General features: G+C 47.2%; 1 protein-coding gene across 2 annotated transcripts; it reads left to right on the top strand.

Moving 5' to 3' along the window:
- On the top strand, positions 1-27,054 carry GRSF1 (G-rich RNA sequence binding factor 1). 2 transcript variants are annotated; one of them, XM_054989833.1, is made up of 10 exons: positions 1-386; positions 4,693-4,846; positions 10,030-10,185; positions 18,065-18,208; positions 19,954-20,089; positions 21,115-21,293; positions 21,402-21,523; positions 22,263-22,398; positions 24,162-24,248; positions 25,569-27,054. In XM_054989833.1, exons 1-9 carry the CDS (start codon positions 96-98, stop codon positions 24,221-24,223), a joined length of 1,380 nt encoding a protein of 459 aa, XP_054845808.1. In that variant the 5' UTR covers positions 1-95; the 3' UTR covers positions 24,224-24,248; positions 25,569-27,054. The 2 variants fall into 2 exon arrangements, with proteins under 2 accessions (XP_054845808.1, XP_054845809.1); XM_054989834.1 differs by lacking the exon at positions 24,162-24,248.
- Positions 27,055-27,286: the final 232 nt, after the last annotated feature.

A 27,286-nucleotide genomic window follows, 5' to 3' on the forward strand; every position in this document is an offset into this window, starting at 1 on the left:
GCAGCAGGCCGCCTCCCCTCAGCCGAGCAGCGCATGTGCCCGCGGCCTTGGCTGGGGCCGAGACGGCGACGACGGCGACGGGGCCTCCGCCGCCCATGGCCGGGACGCGCTGGGTGCTGGGCGCGCTGCTGCGGGGTTGCGGGTGCAGCTGCAGCAGCTGCCGCCAGACGGGCGCGGCCTGCCTCCCGCTGCGGCCCGCCGTCGCCTCCCTCGCCGCCGCCGCCGCCGGGCCGCTCGGCCTCTCCGGCCGCCGCCGCCTCCTGTCTCTGCTCGGGGCAGCCACGCAGAGCCGCGGCTTCGCCAGCCCCGCCGGGCCAGTGCCTGGCTTCGGCGCCCTGCAGGCCTCGCTGCTCCCGCCGGGCCTCGCGGGGAGGTGCTACGGCCAGGTAGGGGCTCCGGGCCGGGCGCCTCCTCCGGGACGCCTCGCCTCAGAGCGACCGGGGGCGCCCATGACGACGCTCCCCCCAGTCCTTTTCTACCAATTTCCTACCAGTGCGATCCTGGGCAGAGTTACTCCAGTCTGAGCCCACTGGTTTCAATGGGCTCAGACTGGAGTAACTCTTTTTAGGATTGCAGTGTACATCCTTTTCTACAAACTGAAGTGGGATGGATTTTATGTCGTTTCTGTCAGGATTTATCGCTGCTTATTCAGTCTCTTGGATACTTTTATTCTTTCCTTTTTATTTCAGTGCAAGTCCAAGAAAAGTTGCTCCAGTCTAAGCCTATTGATTCCAGCGGGCTCAGATGGGAATAACTCTTCTTAGGATAGATCAAGCTGGGTAGCTGTGTTTGTCTGTAGTAGTAGAAAAGAGCAAGAGTCCAGTAGCACGTGTAAGACGACCAAAATTTGTGGTAGGATATGAGCTTTCGTAAGTCACAGTATCTGAAGAAGTGAGCTAAATGGAAAAGAGTCCAGTAGCACCTTTAAGACTAACTAACTTTACTGTAGCATAAGCTTTCGAGAATCACAGTTCTCTTCGTCAGATGTGAGCTGTGGCTCACAAAAGCTCATACTCTACCACAAATTTTGTTAGTCTTATATGTGCTACTGGACTCTTGCTCTTTTCTTCTTAGGATTGCACTGTAAATCCTTTTCTACAAACTTAAAAGAGGGGAAGATTTTATGACGTTTTCTCTCAAATATTATCTTTGCTTTTTCAGCCTCTTGGATGGTTTTATTTGTCCCTTTACTTCTGTTACAGTGCAATCCTAAGCAGAGTTTAGGAGTATCTCTTCTTAGGATTGCACTATTTGGCTCTTAATATTTGCTATTGTGAAGCATGGTTGATTTGCTGAATGTTGTACTTCAGGTGTGTAGCCGTGTTGGTCTGTAGTAGAAAAGCAAGATTCGGGGCCAGTAGCACCTTAGAGATCAACTAGATTTCTAGGGTATGAACTGAAGGAAGCGTTGACTCTCAAAAGCTCATACTTTAGATTTCTGGTTGTTCTTTAAGGTGCTACTGGACCTGAATCTTGCACCTTTGGTTCATCTGGACCCTTGCACTGTATTGGACCCCTTGCACTTTACGTTCGTATTCAGGGTTTCATAGTTAGAGTTGGGATTACAGTGGTGTTTTGTATCTGTGTTATGTTGTATGTTTTATTCCGATTTTATTGGATGGATGGATATGTTTCTTATTGATTTTGAGTGATGTGATTTGTTTATTGATGTGAACTGCTTCAAGCTCTTAATCAAAGAGAAGCAGTATAAAAATCAAACCATCTCAGAGGAGCGGGCATCCCAAGCCCTTGCTTTGCTAGGCTGCTCAGATTTCATTTCCACAGCAACCCTGTGAGGTGGAACAGCAGGATTTCAGTCCAGTGGTCAAGATTTTCAGGATATGAGCTTCTGAGAGTCAAAGCTCCCTCCTTCATATACAGAGGATCCTGTAACTTGGCATCCTGGTCCACTCAGCAGTGTACCTGGCAATGCCAATCAGGAGGCTAACCTCATGTTCTGCCCCATTAGCATCCCTCTGTAGTATTGGTAAAAGGATCTTCAGTCTATGAAGAAGGACGCCTTGATTCTTGAAAGCTTACCCTCTGAAAATCTTAACTGGTCTCGCAGGTGCCCCTGGACTCATATCCTGCCGTTCTACTGCAGACCAACACAGCTACCTACCTGAAAGTAAGTGTGAGGTAGGTTAGGCTGAGAGACTGTAACTGGCCCAAAGTTACTCACTGAGTGCCGTAGCCGAGTGGGGCTTCAAACCTGGGTCTCCCAGAATCTCTTTTGGCACTCTGATCACTATTTTCACACTGATTCCTTCACCTAAGGAGTTCAGGGTAGCATGTGGGGATGTCTGCAGTCCGCTAGAATGCTCAGTTTTTATCCTCCCAGCAGCTTGATGACTAGGGTTGCCAACCTCCAGGTGGGGCCTGGAGTTCTGCCTCAATTACAAATGATCTTCAGGCTACAGAGATCGATACCTCCGGAGAAAATGGCCGCTTCGGAGGGCAGACTTTATGGTTTATCATAGATTCTAGGTGACCCTCCCCAACCTCCCCCCTCCACAGGCATTTCCCCATAATCTCCAGGAGTTTCCTTGGCCAAGGTTGCCAGTCCTGCTAGTAAGGTAGATTTGCTTGTTTTATTTATTTAGAAAATTAGCACACTTCCTCTTCAGAGGCCTGCTTGAGGAGGCTTATGATTAAAACAATAATATTATTTGTTTTTCTCATGTGACAACCCCATTGAAATAGGCTAGTTAGACGAGAGCAAAGCATCCCAGTATGTTTGTGGCTCAGAAGGGGGTTTGATGCCCGACCTCTCCAGCTCAAATCATATCCCACCAGTGGTGCTGAGTTGGACTTTGGGGGGTGGAAGTTGAGGACATGGGCACAGCAGGGAGGTCCCAGAAGCAGGCTGTAAATTCATATTTGAAATACGCATCCTCTGCACCTGAGGCTCCTAAACCTGCCTCTGCTTTCTCCCTCTTCCTTGCTTATCTTACATTTAGAATCTTTAGCCTAAACAATTTAGTTCATAAAAGAGCCTGCTATGGACTCCTGACACCTAGAAAAAACCTTACTTCTTTTGGTTGACTAACTTTTGTCTTTGGCTGTTTAAGGATCTAAAGAATTCAGCCTCAATTAAAGCACATCAGGTGGCTGAGAAGCACCTCAGTACTTCTGAAGTACTTCAGTACCTGTTTAGTCCTTCTTGCTTGTAGTCAAAGAATGAAACAAGAATCCTGATCCATATAATTGATTGTGAACACTGAATACAGAAGTGGTACTTATTCCAGATTAAAATACAAGGATATAGTATTGTTTATATGGCATTAGGGAGCCTTCGTTTTCTTCCTCGGATCTAAATGTCAATCGTCCTAGTAATAAAAGCTTGATTGGGTGAGATGGAAGGAATTCCTGACCTTATTTAAAAAATTCACAGGCAGTCCTGATACTAAAGCGGAGCGGCGGATTTCTTTTGCATCTGATGTTTAAACAGCTTGAAGATCCTTCGGGCCTCCGTGAATTGTTTACGTTGGCTCCAAAGGAGTATTTGCCACGTTGCTTTTCCCAACTGTCCTTGCTATCTCTTGGAGGGCCCGTGGCATAAACTTGGAAGCTTCTGCAAATTTCCCCCGTAAATTTTTCCTTCAGTCTGTCTACGCGAATAGTGGCTCAGTTTGTTTTCTTTCAGCGGTGTCCTTTCTCCTTTCCTTGGGTCACCTTGAAAAAGACATTCTCAGACATACCGACAAAGACAGACAGAGGATTCCCTCCCTGTATCTGAAGTCTAAGGGTCGCTGAATATGATGTTGAATCTCACCATATTGTTTTAGTATTTTGTGATAAGATACACAAATATATCTTTTTTTATATATTGGCTTAATACTGATCTAAGTGTGGCCTGTGTGTCACGGAGTCAGGAAGTGCAAATGAGAAGAACCAAGAGTACCACTATATGAAGGCAGCTTCAAAGTGTCAAAGAGCCAGTTTGGTGTAGTGGTTAAGAGCCTGGGACTCTAATCTCAACAGCTGGGTTTGATTCCCCACTCCTCCGCTTGAAGCCAGCTGGGTGACCTTGGGTCAGTCACAGCTCTCTGGAGCTCTCTCAGCCCCACCCACCTCGCAGGGTGTTTTGTTGTGGGGATAATAATGGCATACTTTGTAAACCACTCTGAGTGGACATTAAGTTGTCCTGAAGGGCAGTATATAAATCGAATGTTATTATGTTTAATGTGAAGAGTAGTGTCCTGTTAATATGCTGTGTAAGTTATGTCAATTAAAACAGATAGATAGCCTTGTTCTTCCAGATTTCAGTGTGTTAGTGAAATTCCCCTCATCCACATAGTTTGTACATGTGACCTTGAGTACATGCATCGAGAGACCTTGTGGCTCAGGTTTCCCAGACCAATGTGTTTTTAAGATATATTGCCTATGTGCTGGTTGTGCACTGCGGTGCCCAACCAGATAGAAGGTCATGCTCCTGAGTCCCCAAGTAATCGTGTCAGTGGTTGGAGTGCTGGAGCGGGATCAAATCCCCATTCTGTCTTGGAATGGGTGACCTTGGGTCAGTCACACTTCCTCAGCTGAACCTACCTCGCAGGGTGGTTGTCGGAAGGATAAAATAGAGGGCAGGAGAACAATAGTGTCAACTGCTTTGGGTCCCAGGGAAGCAGAGTACAAATAAATAACAATTACGGTCTAATACTCCACTTACGTATCAACACTCTCTCTTCAAAGGAGCCTGGCACCCCATTTCAGGATGAGTATCCTCCCCTCGCAGAATATGAGCTGCCTCCGTCCAAGTCAAGCGAAGACGACGACGTGTATCTGATTCGAGCCCAGGGCTTGCCTTACTCCTGTACCGAGGAAGATGTTCTCAACTTTTTTGCAGGTAACTTTATTCTTCAGAGTGTCTCAAGAGGCTATTCTAAGTATACCTGGAAGCAAGTCTTATTGAAATTAGTGGGACTTGTTTCCAAGAAGGTTTAGTGAGAGTCAGGTTGTAAAAATTCTGAGTTTCTAGAATAAATGAAAGTGGTTGTTGCACAGAGCAGGGACCATAAACTTCACCACTGTGTTGCTGTACTATTGCTTTAAGTATGCGCTCTTATGTACTACTGGTTGCTTTAAGTAGGACCCTGTGTTGTCTAATGTCAGTCCTAGAATTGCTTATGCTCTATTCCAGCATTTCTTGAACTTTGTATTGGATTTTTGCTTATGTTATGTCTTTGTAAACTTGAATTTATTCATCCTATGGCATCATTTATTGAAATGTCCTTGATACCGACTGTGCTAGTCTCACTCTATGTAATCCGCCTTGAGTCTCAGTAAGAAAGGCAGACTATAAATGACATAAATAAAAATAAAATAGTGAATACAGGAGTTTTGGCTGATAAACATATCTTAGCTCTAAGAAGCTGTACTAAGATAATGCTGGATATCACACACACAACCTTTATTGGCATGTCAGAAGCAAAAGAGGATACATAAAAAAATGGGAGGTAAAAGGCATTAAAAACCAAAGTAGTAAAAATTAATTAATAGCTTCCTTGATACAAATTGCAGGCTGAAGAAAACAAGCAACGTTGGAGGTTATAGAAAAATTGTGACTAGATAATAGACGCTGGACCTTGACATTATCAGAAAGGCCACACCATGGATAAAGAAGGGAGTTCAGAAATTTGTCTCGGATCTTAAAGTAAAATAAACAGTTTAATAAAACGCGAGAGACAGATTCAATGACATCCAGGCCACAGGGGCATTTCCTAAGTTCATAAGGGGTCCCTTGACATCTACCAACGAAGATGGCCGAAGGCAGTATGTTAAATCTGGACAACATTAGTGCCCTTCTTAGGTGGGGATCAGTTAGAGAACACGATAATGCTGGATGAAGTGCTTTATGTGGGTGAACATTTTGGAGCTGTACTGGTTGCTGTACTTGTACGAGGTTTAATGAAGTACAGCAGTTATTCGCGGCCTGTTGGCTATCTAGGCTGCGATCGGCCTAGAAGCATGCTTTGGCTAAAACAATGATGGAGCGATAAGTGTTGAATAATGTCTTAATAGGCATAGTGGGCTGCATAAATTATTCACCTTACTTGAAGAGCATCTTTAAAAGCAGTAGTTGTGATGGAGACCAGGTTTGCAAATGAACTGAATTCCTATTTGAATGGCCTGATGGAGTTCGTGTAGTGTAACTTCAGAGAAAACGCACTCGGGCTGTACTCATTCAGGTAAGGGGATCTGGCAATATCCCAGGTATGTGCAGATTGAGAAAACAAACTGTAAACTTAACAGGAGCTCAACTGATTCTCAGAGAGTAGGACCATAAGCAATGAGGTTTAGAATAGGGAGGTAGTAATTTGTTTAAACTCCGAGAATATCTTATTGTCTAGAAGGGTGTAACTTCAGCTCTGGAGTAAACTGCTCCAAGTGGCTATAGAATAGAGTTCCCCAACACTGTGCCTGTGAGAGCCATGTTGCCCACCAGTACTTTCCCTGGCACCCACTGAGCTTTTCAGAAAGTGGGCAGGGCTACTGTAAAGCAAGTCTTGTTTGCTGGCCTCATTCAAATGGAAGGTTTTTCTGTGGCTGCAACAGCAGCTGCAGCCACTGGAGAATCAGGAGGACCAGGGCTTTTTTTCAGCTGGAACACGGTGGAATGGAGTTCCAGAACCTCTTGAAAATGGTCACATGGCTGGTGGCCCCGCCCCCTGATCTCCAGACAGAGGGGAGTTGAGATTGCCCTCCACGCCGATGGAGAGGCACAGAGGGCAATCTAAACTCCCCTCTGTCTGGAGATCAGGGGGCGGAGCCACCAGCCATGTGACCATTTTCTCCTAGGGCAACCCACTGAGTTCTACCACCTCTTTTCCCAGAAAAAAAGCCCTGAGGAGGACTAATCGTGAGAGCTAAGCTACAAGAGACAAATTACACGAGGACAAGCACGTGAAGGGAGTCACAATGTTAGCCATGAAGCTGAGTTTTAAAAGAGACCGGAAGACTTTGTCAATTTCCCCTTCCTACAGAAGGTTCTGTCAGTTTCACCTCCCCTTCTTGGAGGCCAAGAGGAAATTGACAAACCCTCTCAGGGGCATCTCCCCTGGCTCTGTAGAGAGGGGAAATTAACAAAGCCTTCCCTTCTTTTTTAAAACTCGGCTTCCCAGCTAACATTGTGACTCCTTTCACGTGCACGTCCTTGTGTAATTCGATGTATTGTCGAAGGCTTTCACGGCGGGAGAACGATGGTTGTTGTGGGTTTTCCGGGCTGTATTGCCGTGGTCTTGGCATTGTAGTTCCTGACGTTTCGCCAGCAGCTGTGGCTGGCATCTTCAGAGGTGTAGCACCTCTGAAGATGCCAGCCACAGCTGCTGGCGAAACATCAGGAACTACAATGCCAAGACCACGGCAATACAGCCCGGAAAACCCACAACAACCTTGTGTAATTCGTCTCTTGTAGCTTAGCTTTGAGTATGCAGACATTCCTTAGTGTGAGATTCCATTCCACCTTTCATTCCTTTTATTCACCCTTCTCTTTTTCCCTCCCTTCCCCTCCCATGATTCATTTGCAAAGCAAGGAGAGAGGTATGTTTGACTCTGTCTCTTGCAGTGGCCATTTGGGGATTGCACTCAGTATCCCCTCACAAAATTCAGAAGGTGCCTGCATGCTCAAAAAGGTTGGGGACCCTTGCTTTAGAAACTCATAGCTTGGAGACTTCTAGGTAAATATTAGGCAAAAATAAACTGGGGTGCTTTCAATATTAGGCATCCTCTCTTGGCTTCTCTTAGTCTTTTATGACCTGATGGGTTCCTTCCGATGCATTCTATGCGCATTTGGGGGGGGGGGCACATTCTTTTCTGCTGCATAAAGGTGCATTTCAAGGCCTTTTCATACACACTTTTCTTATGTAGAACCCTTTTCCATTTGAGAATGGTTTAAAACCTCTGTGTTGATTGCCACATGTGACAGTTGTGTGTGTGTGTGTGTGTGTGTGTGTGTGTGTGTGTGTGTGTGTGTTTGTGTTTCACGCATGGAGCAAGTTGTTACTGTGGTTGGCTATGGATTCTTAGTGCATGAGCACATTGTGAAATGTGTGTGTACATTTGCCATGAGTAATTATTTACATACCATTGTTTTCTGTGCAGAGAAAGCATAATGTGAGAAATGGTCTCCAGATGTTTGCCTGACCTGACTATGAAAAAGACAGATGTGCCTGATATATGGGGAAATACTATATTTCTGGTTTGAATGTCCTTGTCTTACTGTGAATCTGCGGTACACAAAGGCTTGCAAATCTGACCAGCTTTAGTAGCCAGTCAGAATGTATGACTGTGAATCCCTGCCCTCTCCTCTCTTGGGGAAGGGTGGGATCTTGTTTTTGACTTCATATCAAGGTTTGGACATGTCTGCAGCCAGAGGGGGTCTGTCATTCAAGAATAACATAAGAAGGCTCTGTCATGAAAGAAGAGAATTGCCTGATCTTTGTATTCTCTGTGTACATAATTAGAGCAGTAGCAGTAACTACTGGCTGAGCAATTCTATGGCACCTTTTTCAAAGTTCTGGATATGGGTAATGGCATTTACGTGGCATCGGGTTATTTTGTAGAAAAAGAGCTGGAGGAACTTATTAGCACAACTCATTAGCATATGCCATGCCCCTTGATATCACCAGAAGTGTGTCATTAGCATAACTGATTTGCATATGCCACACTCCCTGACATCACCTATCCTGGCTGTTTTGGACCCAATCCTGACCATTCAGGACCAAAATTGGGCCCAAAATGGCAAAAAGGGGCTGAAAAGGGGCCCAAAATGGTCAGGATCAGGCCACTGCTGAGAGTGATCCACCACCCATCAGAGGCCCGATCTGGGCTGTTTTGGCCCCAATCCAGGCCGAAACAGGCCCAAAATGGCCGGGAGTCAGGTGGGTGGGGCCACCTGACATGTGACCTCTTTGGGGAACTGCCGGAACTGTGTTCCTGCGCGTTCCCCCTCGAAATGAGCCCTGCATGGCATCCTTATAGAGTTAGTGGTTGGTAAAGCAGCAGTGAGCAGTTACAATCTCAGTTTTGTGTAGGCGTGGAAGTTAAAAATAGGCAAGTTTTGTGTAAAAGAGTAGTGGCACAGAGTATGAGTGGTGATCAGAAGGGCCTAGATTCGAATCTAAGCCACGAATTCAGCGAGTAGTCACAGGCAAGCCTCTTTTTCAATCCCCACCCACCCACCCCAAGTCTGTAATACCTACCTTGCTGATTTATTGTAGGATTAATGTGATACTCTATGGAAAATGCTGTGGGCACTCAAAGAGTGCTAAATATTGCTAGGGGTTTTTTTTTTTTACACAGGAGTCATTTCCATGTGACATTATAGTCCCATGTGCCAGCTACCCCCCTCAGACAGCCGCCTTCTCTTTGTGGTGCTCTCCCACAAACTGTCTGTATGGCAGTATTAGATCACAGGCCTTTTCTGTGTTAGGTCCGTTTATCTGGAACGGCCTACTTGAGAGGGTGCGGTAGATGCCTTCACTCACTTGTGTTTGGGGAGGTGTGTAAGGTGGTTTGATTTCAGATGGAATTTTGGCAGAGGGTAAACTGTCTTGGCACATCTGGCTGCACTTTTTTAACTTGTGCATCTTGAACTTCTAGGGTTGTTTTTTTTTTTGTGCCCTTGCCATTTTTATTGCTTGATTAGTCTCCGTGAGTCTAAGGAATATAGGGCGGGATATAAATATTTTATATTAAACAAACATGAAGTTTGCCTGGGTAAGATTACAATCTGTGATTCAGTATGCTGATTTTTTAAAAATTGCGTATCAGAAACATGTAAGACTGTTGCATGTTCTGATCTGCATGTAGTCTCATGTTCATTCTCACATGGAAGGATCATTTGCATAACGTTTTGGTATTTGGAGTAGTAGAGCTGGCATCTTGCCTTTGGGAGCCCTTCTACATTGCCGAAGCAAATTGTTACAAGAAATAAATGTGTCTGTGACTGAACCAGAATATTACAATAGGAAAAGAAGGTATCTAATCTTGTAATGGTCTCTCTGTATTTCGTTTTTCACCCATTTCTAGGCAGCAAAATTCGAAATGGCGTGCACGGCATACATTTCCTCTTAAACCGTGATGGTAAACGCAGAGGAGATGCTCTGGTGGAATTAGAGTCGGAAGAGGATGTGCAGAATGCCTTGGAGAAGCACCGAAGGTATCTGGGCCAGCGCTACGTGGAAGGCAAGTTGTGTTCCAGTTTCATCTTATTTTAAATTTATCCTGAGATGCGTAGTTCCGTGCTCTCAGAAAGAAAAATGGAGCACAAAGCTTTGGTAGAGAAGGAACGTAACATTTCCAGAACTCAAAACATTTTCCTTCTGCTGGGAGAATTTTACCATTGGCCTGCATACCAGTAACAAAGTTCTGTGTATTGCATTCCCGGTGTGTGTAGTTCTTAGATTAATTGATTTATGCTCTGGTGTATCCCTGTATAGTCGTCTTTATCAGCTCAGCCTGCCAAATGCTGCCAACCTAGGTTGTTGCCTGTGGTGCATATGCTGAAATAAACCAGTTAATGTCTTCCATAGTTTTCTTGTCACCCCCTTCAGCTGCAGTTAACCATTGGTTCTTTCTTTCCCACTCTGGACTTGGCTTTCTCCAACATTACCCCTTCCTACAGCCAGGGAATTTTAGCCAAAAGACTGTTTCTCTTGCGGCTCAGCGGTTTCACCTGTTTCACAAATGCCTGTTTGGTTTAACATTCCTGAAATGGAAGTGCTCTTTTCATAATAATTTAGAGCGCCAAACTCAATGACACCATTATGTTTTGGGCAGTCTTAGTCGTGCCCAGCCTGAGAAATTGGATGGAGCAGTGTCCAAAGGATGAGGTCACAACCACAAGAAATCGATGATCAATTACATACACTATTCTGACAATGATAACTAGAATAACGTACTTCAACTACAAAAACTCTAAATACAAACTACGACAACAAAGTGCACGGTAAACTGAACTTTGGAAATAATGTCTGTCCTTCGTGGCAGCAAAAAACAAACTGAGGGAAAGGGGGGTGACCTCACTGAACACGTGACCATTTTGGCGCGAACAACTGGCTCGGACCGGTTTGAGGAGGTGTCCCCCCCCCCCCCCCGCTTACTCTTTGAGCTAGAAAAATCCTCTTCTGAGCGGCTGGCCTGCACAAACGCAGTCCCTATGTAGGACTGCACTGAAGACCGTCGATGAGTTTAGAGTGCCAAACGGGCAGTCTTAGTTGTGCCCAACCTGTGAAATTGGATGGAGCAGTGTCCGAAGGATGAGGTCATCGTGACGCAGTGGGCATGGGCCTTGTTATGAAAAGTCGGTGGGGCTGCTACCTCCAGCTGAGAGAATTCCCTGATTACCTTGCTTATGCTGGAGAAGTCAACTTGCTGAGCATTTTCAACCAGATTCCTTCTTGTTCTTTAACATAGGATGACTTTTTTTTCAAGGGATGGCGAGAATGCGCACTATAAGCATCATTCCTATCCCTTTCTCCCCCTTTTTCCCCTAAAGATGTTCTAGGATGGCTCTGCTGTCGCTCTCTCACACATGAACAATCTGATCGTCGTCGTCCTTCTGTGCAGCCCCACATTGGGGACTGCGCAGGCGCAGGCCAGCCGCGGAGAAGATTCTTTTAGCTTCTAGAAATGTGACGGGGACGTTCGGGCCCACCGCGCATGCGCGTCGGTGTTCCCGCCAATTTTGAAGTACAAGTACCCGAACGTCCCCGGCATTCCCTCAGTTCCTTTTTCGCCGCCGTTCGAAAAGGTTCTTTAGCTGTCGCTCGTGTCTTCGGACTGTTCGTCGCTTGTGAGTTATCGCTTCATTTTCTGGGACACGCCTCCACCATGTCCCATTCCTCTCTATTTAAAAAATGCCAGCAATGTGGCACTAAAATGACCCACTCAGACGGTCATGACCTGTGCCTTATCTGTTTGGGCGAGGGGCACGTCGTGGAGCGCTGTAAGTTCTGCATGGCCTTCACCCCGAAGGCGCGGAACGACCGCAAGGCCAGGCTCCGAGCCTTCCTTTGGGACGCCAACCTTCTGCCGCCCAAACCGTCTGGATCGTCCGGGAGCAAGCCCAGCTCTGTCGCTCCCTCGCCGGCTCCGCGTAAGTCGCCGGAACCGCTCCCCTCGGATCCGACGGGGCCGCCCGTTCCGGAGGGCTCGACTACCTCCGGTTCCGTGAGTGTTCCGTCCAGTCGGAAGGCGAAGAAACGCGCTTCGTCGAAGCCTTCTTCCAAGCCTTTGGCCACTGCGGCTTCTTCGGAGCCCCCGCCAAAAAAGGCAAAGGCCAAGTCGAAAGCCAAGAGCCGTGCTTTATCGCCGGCCCCGACATCGTTGGCTGGTTCGCCTCCCAGATCGGCCCCTCCTGCTGAGGACGTCAGGAGTCTCCTGCACACCCCTTCGCCTCCTCGTACGCCTCCTCCGGTGGTTCCGGACGACTATGAATCGTTCCCTTGTTTTTCGGAACCGTTCCAGGAGTTTGAACGCTCCCTGCCATCTGCTCCGGTCCCGTCGGAGGCCTCCGTTCCGGCGCAGCCAGTCTTGTCGGTTCCGGCGCCGTTTCACCGATCCGTTCCAGTGCCTGCTGCTCTACCTCCTTGGCAGCCTGTCCCGGGCTTTGGGAACGTGGCCTCCTGGCAAGATTTCGTGGCTTGGATCCAGCAGTCCGCCCCCTTCCTGCCTGGCCCATCGGCGCCCTTGACCTCGGTTCCGGCGCCGTCGACTCTGCCACTTGCTCCGCCTGCTGCTCGGCCGCATCGCCATCTTTCGGCTCCCGAGCCTTGTACCTCGGTTCCGACGGAGCGCCCTTCGGTTCCGACGCAGACCCCGGCGGTTTTCTCCGACTCCGAGGATGAAGAGGGCCTGGCGTCTCCATCAGAGTACTCCTCGGACGCGGCTTCCGACCCTTCCCCTGATGATGCTGTGGGGGAGCTCCGTTCGTCGTCTCCTAATGACGACTACAGAGTGTTCGCGGAGCAGCTGGTCCGGATGGCCGCGGCACTGGAGCTGGATGTCGCCTCTTCCACCTCAAAGCCCAAGAGCAAGCTGCTGGAGCCGCTGTACTCTGGCTCTCCTGCCTCGGTGGCGTTCCCCCCTGTCGAGGATCTCGTCGACAATGCCCTCGCGCTCTGGCAGACCCCTGCTTCCGTTCCGCCTACGGCCAAGAAGGTCGAGAAATATTATCGGCTCAAGCAGGAGGATTGCCCTTACCTCTTCACCCATCCGAAACCCTCTTCCATCGTGGCCGAGGAGGGTCAAGCTCGGTTCCGACGCGGTTCCTCTTCGGCTCCGTCGGATCGGGAGGGCAGAAAGCTAGATGGCATCGGTCGGAAGGTGTATTCTTCGGCTTCCCTGGGGTTCCGTATCGCCAATTTCCAAGTGATAATGGGCTCCTACAATCTCTTCTTGTGGAAGCGACTATCCTCCTACCTCTCTGACCTTCCCGACGATCGCCGTGCCTTGGTCAAGGCTCTCCAGGCTGAGGCTTTCCGGTTGTCAAAGCAACAGATGACAGCTGGCAAGGACGCCGCCGACTCTGCTGCACGTGCGATGGCATCCTCCGTGCTCTTGCGTCGGCACGCCTGGCTTCGATCTACGGCCCTGCCCCCCGAGAAGAAGGCCAAGGTCGAGGATTTCCCGTTTGAGGGTCCCCAGCTCTTCTCAGAGAAAACGGATGAGTCCCTTTCCCTCATGAAGAAGAACCAGCAGACGGCCAAGTCCCTCGGGGTTGCGCCTTCGGTTCCGCAGACGGGTCCGAGATATCGGTACGGCAGGTTCCGGTCCTATCAGTCACCCTACCAGCAGTTCCAACAGCGCCAAGGAAGGTTCTCCTCCGGTCAATCCTATGGCCACCGTTCCTACTCTGGCCAGCAGCGCCACTCTTCGAGACGCTCCGGCCGGTCCAAGGGACGACAGCAGCCTCCCTCGCCCAAGCCCTCGACTTCGGCGCAAAAGCCCACGGTCTTTTGACTAGACCAGGACGCTTCCCAGTTGGCCTGCAAGGACACTGTTAATATCTTGTTCTTGGACAGGCTACGGCCTTTCTTGCCCCATTGGCGACTCATTACTACTGATAGCTGGGTCCTCTCTATTGTGGCCCGTGGTTATAAGTTATCGTTTACCACTGCACCCCCTCTTTCGCACCCCCCTCGTTGTGCTTCTTGTTGTAATGTTGTGTTACAAAATAATGTTTTGGAGTTGGTTAACAAAGGTGCTGTCCGGGTGGTCGATGTCTCTGCTTCCCCTTGGGGATTTTATTCAAGATACTTTCTTGTGGATAAGAAAGATGGGGGGTCTCGTCCCATTTTGGACCTTCGGGCCCTTAATACTTACTTGAGGGTGGAAAAGTTTAGGATGCTTACTCTGTCACGAGTATTGGAACTCTTGGAGTCAGGTGTCTGGATGGCCATTTTGGATCTCAAAGACGCCTACTTCCACATTTCCATCTTTGAGGGCCACAGAAAATATCTCCGTTTTACCTGTGGAGGCGCTGTCTATGAGTACACAGCCTTGCCCTTTGGCCTGGCCTCGGCGCCCAGGGTGTTCACTAAATGTATGGCCACCGTGGTGGCACATTTACGGTCTAGTGGCTGTTTTGTCTATCCATATTTGGATGATTGGCTCCTGGTGGGTCCCTCCTCTGATTCCCTCCGGGCCTCTATCGCCCTCACCTTGTCCGTGCTAGACGGCCTGGGGCTAGTGGTCAATTTGGGGAAGTCTGTGTTGTCCCCAGGTACGAGCATTAGGTTCATCGGGGTCCACTTTGACTCTCTGCTGGGCCGGGCTTATCTACCCCCGGACCGCTTGAGCAGGCTGTCCTGCCTGGCCCGCCACTTCGTGCATAACCGGTTCCAAACTGCCCTCCTGATTCAAACCTTGTTGGGCCTCATGGCCTCCTCCACAGGGGTGGTGTGTTTTGCTCGCCTGCACATGCGGCCTCTGCAAAACTGGTTTGTTCGGGTTTTCAACCCTCTCGCTATGAGTCAACACCGTGGGTTTTCCATCCCGAGGGTGATACAGCGGTCCTTGGTGTGGTGGACTGTCCCTGAGAATTTGTCCAAGGGTTGTCCTTTTGGTCCCTTCCTGCCGGAGGTCACCGTCTTTACGGACGCTTCCAATCTAGGCTGGGGAGGGCGTTGTGGGCGCCTGTCTGCTCAGGGTGTTTGGTCCTCCCTTGAGGTAAACATGCACATTAACCTCTTAGAGCTTAGAGCGATCCGTTACTCCCTTGCTTCTTTTGCAGATGTCATTCGGAACAAGAGGGTGCAGGTCCTGTCGGACAATACCACAGCCTGTTACTATCTCAACAAGCAGGGAGGAACGGTCTCGCTCAAGCTCTGCAGGGAAGCGACTACGCTCTGGAACTGGGCTATTACCAACAACGTCCTGCCCAAGGCCGTTCATATTGCGGGGGAGAGCAACACAGCAGCAGACGCGCTGAGCAGAGTGTTTTTGCCCCAACACGAGTGGTCCCTCAACAGGGCTTACCTCCATGTGGTTTTCCGCATGTGGGGCACCCCGCTCATCGACCTCTTCGCCACAGCCCACAACACACAGGTTCCCCTGTTCTGCTCCCGGGCCGGGATTGGCCATCGTTCACTGGGGGATGCCTTCCAGATACCCTGGTCTCCAGGGCTCTTTTATGCCTTCCCGCCCTTCCCACTCCTTCACAAGGTCCTGTCCAGGATCAGAGCCTTCCGGACCCATTGTATCCTGATTGCCCCTCGGTGGCCTCGCCAGGATTGGTTCCCCCTTTTACTCTCCCTGTCACAGGGGCGGTGTCTCCCGCTTCCACACGCCCCAGACCTGCTACTCAGGGACGGGGTGTGGCATCACGATGTGGCAGTGCTAAATCTGACTGCCTGGCTCCTCTGCGCCCCAGACTAGGCCTCTCTGCTGGGGTGCTTAACGTGATCTTGAATGCCCGAAAACCGTCTACCAGGTTGTCCTACCAGAGGAAGTGGTCACGTTTCTCTAGGTGGTTAGCCCCCAAAGGGGTTTCCCCTTTCACTTGCCCGCTGCCTGTCATTCTGGACTACCTCCTGGACCTGTGCTCCCAAGGCCTGGCGTTCTCCAGTGTTAAGGTGCACATGGCTGCTATCTCTGCCTTCCATGAGCAGATTGATGGGAGGACTGTGTTTGCACATTGGCTGTCCAAACAGTTCCTGAAGGGCCTACTAAAGTCCTTTCCTCCTAGGGCCCATCCTATTCCTCAGTGGAGCCTGACCCTGGTGCTCTCCCGTCTGATGCTCTCCCCTTTTGAGCCCCTGTCTACCTGTCCCTTGCCTCTGCTCACGCAGAAGGTGGCCTTTTTGGTTGCAGTCACTTCCTCCAGGCGGGTTGGGGAGTTGTCTGCTCTAAGGTGTGACCCCCCCTTCCTGCAGTTCTTCCCCGGTACGGTCATGCTCCACACTAGTATGCAGTTCCTGCCCAAGGTGGTTTCCAAATTTCACCTGCGTCAAAAGGTGGTCCTTCCTTCCTTTTTTCCTACACCCTCTTCCCCAGAGGAACGTACTCTACACACATTGGATGTGAAACGTGCTTTATTGTTTTATTTACATCGCACCAAGTGTTTCAGGAAGTCTCCTGCCCTGTTCTTGTGTTACTCTGGCCCTCGCAAGGGCTCGCCAGCTTCTGCCCAGTCCATCTCTCGCTGGATTGTGTCTGCAATTAAACTTTGTTATCAGCAAGCTGGAGTCCGGTGCCCGTTGTTGATTACTGCTCATTCTACTCGAGCACAAGCTGCCTCTGCTGCCTTCCTGCGAGGAGTGCCACTCCAGGACGTCTGCCAAGCTGCAACGTGGTCTACCGCTGACACTTTCATTAAACATTATTCTGTAGACGTGAATGCACGCCGTGAATCCGCTGTTGGCACGGCTGTTCTGCATTCTTTGTTCACATAGACACTCACACCCGCCCCCATTGGTGAGATGCTAGCTATTCTCCCAATGTGGGGCTGCACAGAAGGACGACGACGATAAACAGGGTTTCTCACCTGTAACTGTTGATCGTCGAGTCTCTTCTGTGCAGACACACATTCCCTCCCGCCTGCCCCGCTGTGAGTGCTTGGTTTACTCCATTGTTTCTCCGGCGGCTCAGGTGAACTGAGGGAATGCCGGGGACGTTCGGGTACTTGTACTTCAAAATTGGCGGGAACACCGACGCGCATGCGCGGTGGGCCCGAACGTCCCCGTCACATTTCTAGAAGCTAAAAGAATCTTCTCCGCGGCTGGCCTGCGCCTGCGCAGTCCCCAATGTGTGTCTGCACAGAAGAGACTCGACGATCAACAGTTACAGGTGAGAAACCCTGTTTTTCCTCAACACTCTGGTGCTTTGTTTCGGAGCGCAGTATGTGTCCCACCGGTGGCAGTGTGATGCACAAATCTCCTAAGAATGTGCCAGGGTTGGTTCAGAGGCAGTGAGTTATATCTGAGCTAAGAAGCAAATGTTTTTAAACATTTAAGACCAATATTGTTTTGGTCTGTGTCTTACCTTAAGGTGGCTATCTTACCATATGGTCCAAAATCCCCGCTGTGTTATAGTTAGAGAACTAGTTTCTGTCTCACAAAATAGAACTTTCCTACCTCCTCTTTGCTGCATAAACTAGTTGTGCTCCCCCAAATCCTGCATCCGAGGAGTGGTGCCATGTCCACATGCGGTAGTTAAGAGTGTCAGACTAGATTCTGGGAGGCCCAGGTTCAAATCCCCACTCTGCCATGAAAGCTTGCTAAGTGACATTGGGTCAGTCACACACTCTCAGCCTAACCTACCTCACAGAGTTGTTGTGAAGTTAGAATGGGGGAGAGAAGAACGTTGTAAGCTGCTTTGGATCCCGATTGTGGAGAAAAGGGGGGCACAAATGAAGTTAAATAATTTAAACGTTTAATTTTTATTTAATTAAATAAATAAAAGTAGTGAGATAAAATAAATCAGTATTAGCGGACCCTTGAGAAGAGCTTAGTGGATCTGCAGCAGGGGAGAGAAATCGGTGGGAATCTCTTTGTAAGCAAAACGAGACACAGAATCCAGTCCAGACTGTTGGTTTAAATATTTGAGGTTTTTTTCCTTGCAGTTTTTGAAATCCACAATGAGGACGTTGAAGCCATCATGAAGAGCTTGCAGTCCAGTTCAGCTTCTGTGACCAATGATGGAGTTGTACGATTGAGGGGCCTTCCGTATAGTTGCGTGGAAGCCAACATTTCTGAGTTCTTCTCAGGTAACTGGGTGGAGCGGGCAAGCGATTGTGGGCACGGGATGAAGTCCAGGGGTTGGGGTGCGAGAGTGGAACAAAAGCAAATGATTTGTGACTGGGGGCGTGGGGGTTGATTTGGATGTGGGAGGGCTCGATTCATGTTCCCATTGGTGACCTTAGGGCAGTCACCCTCGGCTGGCCTAATGTGCCTCAGGGTCGTTGTGAGGATAAAATGGGAGAGAGAAGAACCATGTGTGGCCCCCTGCATTCCTTAGAGGAGGAGGAGCAGCAGCATAAGTGTAATGGTTCGATTTGGCGGGGTTACGAAAATCTGACTTGGGTGCCAGATGTGGATTCATGGAAAAATGTGCTCAGAACGGATGAGGCTGAAGCGGATGCAGACGCAGCTGGATATGCTCCTCGTTCGTTGTTTCTCTTGAACTGAAAAAAATGTTTTGAAAAAGCTAGAGAAGAGCAGATAACCCAATCACATTACTAAGATTGCTCTTGTTTACTGCCATAAGAGAGCAAAGCAGTACAATAATTCGGAAGGCAGAAGTCTTTCGCATTTTCTGCTTATAATGTTCAGAAGAGTGGTACCATCTGGTCATGCAGAGACGGGCCAGGGAGAATTAAGTGTCTTATGTCTGGTTACCAACAGCTTCACTTGGGTGTCCATGAGTTTTATATTAGGGGAAAGGGAAAAGGCCTTTCTCACCTCTTTCTCCACCCCATGCGTAATTTTCTGAACCTCTTATAATTTTATAAACCTCTATCCTTTTATAAACCTCTATTCCCATCATCTTTCCTTTAAACTAAAAAGCCACAGGCTCATTAAGCTTTCCTAAAAGGAAAGGGGCTTCAACATTTTGGTTGGGGTTTTTTTCCTGTACATTTTCAAATGCTACAATATCTTTTGAGGTATGGCAGCCAGGAATGTACATAACCTTTCAAATACAGCTGCATCATAGATCTACCTAATGACATTGGAATACTGGCTGTTCTTTCAACCCCTTTCCTAATAAAACCTAGCATAGACATAGCCTTTTTCACAGCTGCCACAGACTCTGTCGACATTTTCATTGAACTAGCTGTGACAGTGTCTTTCCTGGTCAATTCAGACCCCATTAAAGTTAGGATTTTTTGTCCTCGTGTTCGGGTCCAATAACACCTTAAAGAGCAACTAGATTTCTAGGATATGAACTTTTCAGAGTCAGAGTTCTCTTGCTCTGATTCTGAAAAGCTCATACCCTGGAAATCTAGTTGGTCTCTAAGGTGCTACTGGGCGTGAATCTTGCTCTTCTACTACGTACACACCTCCACAGCTACCCACTTGAAACTTCTTTATATTTGAACTTCATTTGCCACTCTGTTGCCCACTCAGTTTGGAGAGATCCATTTGGAGCTCTTTGCAGTCCACTTTGGTTTTCATTGTCCAGAGAAATTTGGTATTCACTGCACATTGGCACCCCCAGTTCCAGATAACTTATGAACTCGAGCTGAGGAAACATTTGAGGGGGTGCAAGTCCAACTTGGGGGGTGAGACAGCACTGCTTCCTCATCTGTATTTAACCTTGGGACATACCCTCATGTCAGGAGAGGCCAATGTAGACGTGACATATTTTTGCATTAATTTGTAAGTGGCATGGAGAATAAATGCTCAAGTGATCGAATCTGCTATGGTGCAAGTTGCTTGATGTGACTTCTCTTATCACAAAAGGCAAATATGCCTTGCTAGTACTAAGAAAAGTCGATGTCTTCTCTTCCAGGTTTGAGTATAGTTGACATAACGTTTGTCATGGACCAGAGAGGAAGGAGGAAAACGGGAGAGGCGTTTGTACAGTTTGCCACACCTGAAATGGCTAATCAAGCTTTGTTGAAGCATAAGGAAGAGATTGGGAATCGGTAGGTGCACTTTGGAAGGTGGCCAGCCAGGCCTTTGATGGCAGAGGGTGGGGCAACACATTTCTTTTTTGCTCTTAAAACAAGTAAGTTGTCATGTGTAAAGTAGATGAGAGTATAATGCTTCTCCTTTGCTTTTTTGCTACTTAAAAATGACGCTGGCTTCTTTTTTAAAAAAGTGAAAGATTGTACATGTACATTTCTGCGCATGTGTGTTCAGCTGGAGAGCATCGGGTTTGGTTATAGATTCCAGGAAGTTACCATCTCTGCTTTAGGACCTCATTTTGTTATGCTGGGATGATATAGAGAAATCAACTGAGACAGACCAAATACTCTGGCTCCTTTTAGGAATCACAGCAGAGTGTGGTATGAATTTATCATCGGCAAACCGTGGCTCATAGCTGCCTGTTTGCATTTTCTGTCCTCTCAGCATCTTAAGCTCACTCTGCTGTCTATGATGCAACTGCCCCAGAGGGAGGCCACAAATACGGCTTTTCAGTTACGGTATCATATCAAAATCAAAAAGAGTCCAGTAGCACCTTTAAGACTAACCAATTTTATTGTAGCATAAGCTTTCGAGAATCATGTTCTCTTCGTCAGATGCATGGAGGGCAGAAGGAAACTGGCCAAATATAGAGGAGGCCTCTCCTCCTTCCCCCCTTCCCCCCCTCTCCTCCTCTATATTTGGCCAGTTTCCTTCTGCCCTCCATGCATCTGACGAAGAGAACTTGATTCTCGAAAGCTTATGCTACAATAAAATTGGTTAGTCTTAAAGGTGCTACTGGACTCTTTTTGATTTTGCTACTACAGACTAACACGGCTAACTCCTCTGGTATCATATCAAACTGTAGTTTGCTGGCTCACTTCATGCCCTGGTTTCTGATTGACTTGGCAGCTGATCAGATTGTCATACCAAACCAGCTTCATGTAACCACAGTTTGGTGCAGTGTCTGAATTGACACTATTAAAAGTCCTGTTCTGATAACCTCAGATCATGATCTAACACGTCTCACTCTTTGAATAACTAGATACATAGAAATATTTCCAAGCCAGAGGAGTGAAGTTCGTACACACAATGGTTTTTACCGGGGTAGGAAAATGATGGGCTATCCGGCTATGAAACAAGACCCGGAGTCAGTTTTTGAAGAAGCCGAGCTGTGCGAGGCCCTGAGACCTGCTGCAGCTTATGAAAGTGACACAGAAAACGGTATGTTCGTGTGCTGTTTTTCCTTTTGACATGACACGTTGAAGAGGGAGGGTGGCCCTCAAATGTAATTTGCACATTAGCTTTTAGTCTTTTTTTTTCATTCTGCAGAAGTTTTTAAGCAAGCATTTGAAAAGCCTCGGGAGCCATCGGAATCTGGGAGCTTCTCTTCGCTTCATTTTGTTCACTTGAGGGGTCTGCCTTTTCAAGCAACCGCCCAAGATATTATAAATGTATGTACTAGGGGTAAGATCCTTTTAACTCTCCTGAACCATTCTACTAGAAAGGCCAGCTTACCACATCAAATAGCCCCAAGGACTGGGCTTCTGGAATCTTTTACATAACTGGTCTTCAGACTGTCTAGCTTCTCCATCATTCTGTTGTGACTTAGAATGTCCCTGAGGGCCAGGATTCAAAGAATTAGCAATCAGTCATACCTCGAAGGACCTTGAGCTTCTTAAACAGAAGTTGCGTCCGGCTCCCCTGCTCTATCACTGAACTTGGGGTGGGATTGCCTCGAAGCAGTTTGGTACAATGGCTTGCTCTTTAAAGAGAGTCTAAATTCCCACTTGGCACCTCTAAGCATAAAGCTGTTCCTGATGTAGCCCTTCATACCCCTGCCAAAGAGGGTGTGCTTTTGACCCTGAAAGGAGCCGGATTTTCCACAGCGTGGCTTATTGTATGCCGCAAATAGAATGTTTACGACTTCTCAATGTTTTTGTAGTTTTATGCATTTTTAACTACTTGTTGTTTTTATCTGGTGGTTGGATAGTTGTGATAGTTTTGTGTCCTTGTTGCTGTTATCCCCCTCACGTTTCATGAGATACATATTTTATAAAGAAATACATGCTTTACAAGCCAGCTCCTGCCACGACTTCTTTTTAGCTTTCAGATTTTAAGAGCTGATAAACGAGTTATACAAATCTGACTTTCCACCCCATGTCCTTTTTTTTCCATTTCGGCGTTTGTTAGTTTTTTGCTCCCCTGAAACCGGTGAGAGTCACGATGGAATATAATTCAAGTGGGAAAGCGACAGGAGAAGCTGATGTGCACTTTGAGACGCACGAGGATGCAGTGGCAGCAATGGCCAAGAACAGGTCTCACGTGCGTAAGTAGTGACTGTGCATTTTCTGAGGGAGTGTGAGAGGGGGGGACGTTGTGCAGGCCAATGGTGCTGAATTTGAAGCATGACAAACGCATGGCAAGAGACTCTTGAGAAGATGTTTTCCGTTTACTTTAAAGATCTGAAGTCACCTGGGTTAGACTAGGCTCTTAACTCTTCGTGGCTGCTTTCATGAAGGCTGCCAAGAACAGAAAGGTGACCAAGTAGCTGGCTGCTCTAAATTCTCAGGTACTGGTACCTGTTAGATGGACCACCTGAATCAGGCACTTAGGAATCTTGTATTCTTCTAATGCAAATTGCAGAGGTCCAAAAAGCATCATAGGTATATCTAAACTCTGTGCTAATACTACAATCTTTAGCAACATTTTGCCTGGCACAGAACTGTTCCGTATTTAATTCTCCTCAAACTTGCCTGGAAATTCTGTTCAGTATTTATCCAGATGGGTCTGAAAGCATTCAAATAATTCTGTTGAGTGGGCAATTTGGACAGGATGGGGGAAGAGTTCAGGGCTTAAACATATTCTAAATGTAGGCAGCGGGAAGATCCTTTTTAAATATCCGGTACCATTTTACATGGAAGGCCAGCCTTCAAAATTGGAATTTTAACCTTTGGTATCAATCATGGAGAGTCATAAAAACCTTGAGTGTTAGTCTGAAGTACATTTAAAAAGATGATTGTTCTGGACATCCCGGGCTACAGTCAGAGACAAGCAGCGAGGAAGAAGCCTCCATCCATGAAGGTGCTGGATTTTAAACTGGGCAGTGTGAATGTTCTGTTAATCTGTGCAGTAATTTGTGAAGTACTAAACTTAGAGACGATGTATCTGTCTTTTTAGCTTGGTGATGACACATGGGAAACGGCATTCACAGTAGAGAGAGGTTACTGCCAAACGGAGCAGTATATGCAGGGCTTTTTTTCTGAGAAAAGAAGTGGTGGAACTCGGTGGTAGAACTCAGGGCTGCACAATGACATCACTTTGGGTCAGCTGGAACAAGGTTTTTTAAAGTTTAAATCGCCCTCGGCAAAAATGGTCACCTGGACGGTGGCCCCGCCCCCTGATCTCCAGTAGTGTGGAGGACAATCTAAACTCCCCTCTGTCTGGAGATCAGGGGGCGGGGCCACCAGCCATGTGACCATTTTCAAGAGGTTCTGGAACTCCATTCCACCGTGTTCCAGCTGAAAAAAAGCCCTGGTCCTCCTGATTCTCCAGTGGCTGCAGCTGCTGTTGCAGCCACAGAAAACCCTTCCATTTGAATGAGGCCAGCAAACAACAAGACTTGCTTTACAGTAGCCCCTGCCCACTTTCTGAAAAGCTCAGTGGGTGCCAGGGAAAGTACTGGTGGGCAACATGGCTCTCACAGGCACAGTGTTGGCACTGTGCACCTCTAAAGGACTGCCCCTAAAGCATATCACACACAATAATTAATAGTTGTGTGCTGTTAAGTCACAACTGACTCATGGTGATGTCAGGACCATGGGGATTTCAAGGCCAGACATGAGCAGAGGTGGTTTGCCATTGCCTTCCTCTGTGAAGTTTAGACTGCCCTCTGTCTGGAGATAAGGGGGTGGGGCCACTGGCCATGTGACCATTTTCAAGCGGTGCCGGAACTCCGTTCCACCACATTCCCGCTGAAAAAAAAGCCCTGAGTATATGCGTTGACAAGAAACGGGAGGTGTGCTGTTACACACGTTATTAAGCTTCGAATAATCGGTTTCCCACTCAAGCTGTCCCTCTCTTATTCTGCAGAGCATAGATACATTGAATTGTTCCTGAATTCATCACCAAGCCGAAAAAATGGTTGCCAGTGACAATAGCATAATTCCCAAAGTTTAGGTGAGTGCCACAATAAACGAACTTCTCCTTGGGGAAAACTCTCTCCTATAGATAGCTGGGTTCTTTCTGTGGCTGCTTCCTTGAGCGACGGTAGCTATTGGGAGTGGAAGATCTCCCTCATTTGCAAACGGCCAAAAGCTTTGGGCGAGCATTGTAATAACATTCGATTTATATACCACCCTTCAGGACAACTTAATGCCCACTCAGAGCGGTTTACAAAGTATGTCATTATTATCTTCACAATAAAACACCCTGTGGGTGAGGCTGAGAGTGCTCTGGAAGAGCTGTGACTGACCCGAGGTCACCCAGTGGCTACAAGTGGAGGAGTGGGGAATCAAACCCGGTTCTCCAGATTAGAGTCCCGCTGCTCTTAACCACTACACCAAACTGGCTTAAACTGGTAATTTAGCAACCAACTTCAGAAAGCCATGCTGAAACATTTTGCAGCAGGAAAAAAAAAAGCGAATAAAAGGTATTAATACAGAATTTCTTGTTTTTGAAACCTTTTGGCCCAAGGAAGAAAATACAACTCCATGAGGACTGATTCCTTTTTAATTGAAGGGAGTTAAGGTTTTTAATCCACAAGAAATGACCAAACAGTACAGAACAGTGTATATGTAAGCTTACTGCTCATGTGGAATCCCCATGAGATAAGCATGTGAAGTGGCCAGTTCATGCATCCGTTTTTGCATGGAGCTACGTGGATTACAGGGTGCATGACGAGGTTCTTGGCTTGTGCGTATGATTAACTGTCATCAGCCTCAAAGAGATGATTGTTGTTTTTCACAGGCATTGAGGCCAAAGACAGGGTGGGGAGTAAGATATTTTCTTATCGGAAGAAAACTTGTTTTGTGTCATCTTCTCTTCCCTCACTTCTTTTGTTTTTAATATAGATTATGCTCTTTTCACACTGTCGGAATGCAATACTGTTAAGTTCCTTGAAGTCTTGGAATTGTATGGTCTATAAACAGAAGGCCAACAAATTTAAAATGATGGGAGGGATTTCCCTCCCATCAGTGAGGGATTTCATACAAGGCCTGCGTGCTTTGCGCAAAAAAATAATCATCACATTTTGGGTAAGGAAAAAGATGCAGAAAATACAATTTTGGGCCTGCCTCTGCTTTGTGTTAATATGGAAAGGCAGCAGGTAGAGACCTGAAATAAAGACTCTGGCTAATCCTATAGGAAGAGGAAAGAATTTGGAACCCAGTGCCAAATTATACCCAATCACAGAATACATCCAGGAAAGTTCTTACGGTGTTGCATGAGATGATTTTTGTCTTCCCGTTTCTTAATCCAACTTCCTCTCTTTATCAACAGGATAAATATGCATTTCATTTGCACACTTTCCTAGCGCTGGAATGCAGGAGTTCCTGTAACTAGCAAGGATTAAAGAAAAAAAAAATCTAAAGGACACTTTTTTTTCTGAATTGCCTTTCAAAGAAAAACCAGCAGCTGCACCTGAAACCCGACAACTTATTTGTGCATAATTTGTTGTATGTAAAAAAACCAAAATTAAACATTGAAGTGTCCATCAATAAACTTCTTCTATAGGATGTGCCCTGGTAGGGTTGGGGGGGCCAAGCTGAGATCTGTGGCTGTAGCCTGGTTGCCCTGTTCTGAAATATGGCTGGCGCAGATGTAATACTGCCAATAGTTTAATTTTGACTAAGCAGGTGGAAACATTGTAGTTTCAGAGCCTAAGGGGGGGGGGGGGGTGAACACACGACAGGTCAGTTGGGGTGTGTGGGGGGGTACCTTCTTCCCATGACCTTCTGATTTGCTTTGTGGTGTGGCAATTGGCAGAGTTACAACAGTATCAGCCCATTACATGGAACAATACCAGGAATGCTCGAGTCTAATGATTTTCAGTAGGTGCTCTGTGGTTCACCGCAGAGGTGGAAAAGGGAAGACTTGCGGGGAGGGCTGTGTGGCATGCACAAAGGAACGTGCTCCCGAGCCGTTCCTTTTATTTATCAGGAAAGCTGACTTGTACTGTGCTCCTTATTTGAGTGCATGTGGGGTGTGGTCCGGTTTAAAATTGGGGTGTGTGAATAAAATTAAGTGTTGTGTTCTGGCTGGAAATAAAAAGTACTTTAGAAAAGCTGCTGATTCTCCGGAAGGCCTTTTTTGAGGGTTTGTAAGCGAACGCCCTTCTTTAAATGTTCATGTAGGTCAAGTTTTAGTCAGATTGACTTCCGTGGTAAAAACATATTTGCTTTCAGCTTTTTTTTTTCTAAGTAGGCTAAATTTTGTTGTCCGGATGATTATTTCCTCCTTTGAAAACATGGGTGATGCTGCCGCGGTTCAGGTGGCAAACGTTTGAATCTGCCATTACGTTAAGTAGTTCTGCTCCTGAGGAAAGAGTTTTGAAGTATGAAGAATGCCTGCAATTGTGTACATGGAAGCAAATCCCATACGGGATTTTGCGTGTGTGCATATAGTGGCTACCGCATGTATATAAATGACTTAGAATATCAGAGGTTGACCCACTTGTGAAACCTTGGAATAAGCAAAACCGTTTGTTAAAAGGTTAGTCAGATCTGTGATAAAGTCTGCCGTTTGGTTTTAGCCCCTTTTCTCATTTTTCCTCTGCTAAACGCTATGTATTTTACAGAACCTTTTCTAAACCGCCCAGTTTCATGTGGCTTGTTACTATGTGTATTCCCGTGTTGTTAGTAGTGGCCAGTCTATACTATGGATGAAGTCTCAAATTGCTGCTGGCAGATATTAACTATTGCTGATTAGTTTCACCTGTCCAGTCATAAATGTATGAATATAATAAATGAAAGCTTTTTTTCCTTCATGTAGACAGTGTGCTTTTTAGGGTGTTCGAAGGCAGTTTACTGAAACATACTGGAGGACCACGTTTTTACTCTGATGTGTGTGTGCAAGAACTACTTTTAAATGTAGAGGTGTATGTTGTCTAAAGACAGACTAAAACTTACTAGATTGGGCGAGGCAGGGCTTCGTCTGCAGTAGTTGCATGGGGAACAGGAGGCCAATTCACCCCACGTCCATGCAGGAGATGGGTTTTT

The sequence above is a fragment of the Eublepharis macularius genome, chromosome 10 (genome assembly GCF_028583425.1).
Source record: "Eublepharis macularius isolate TG4126 chromosome 10, MPM_Emac_v1.0, whole genome shotgun sequence".
In the NCBI taxonomy this organism is placed as follows: Eukaryota; Metazoa; Chordata; class Lepidosauria; order Squamata; family Eublepharidae; genus Eublepharis; species Eublepharis macularius.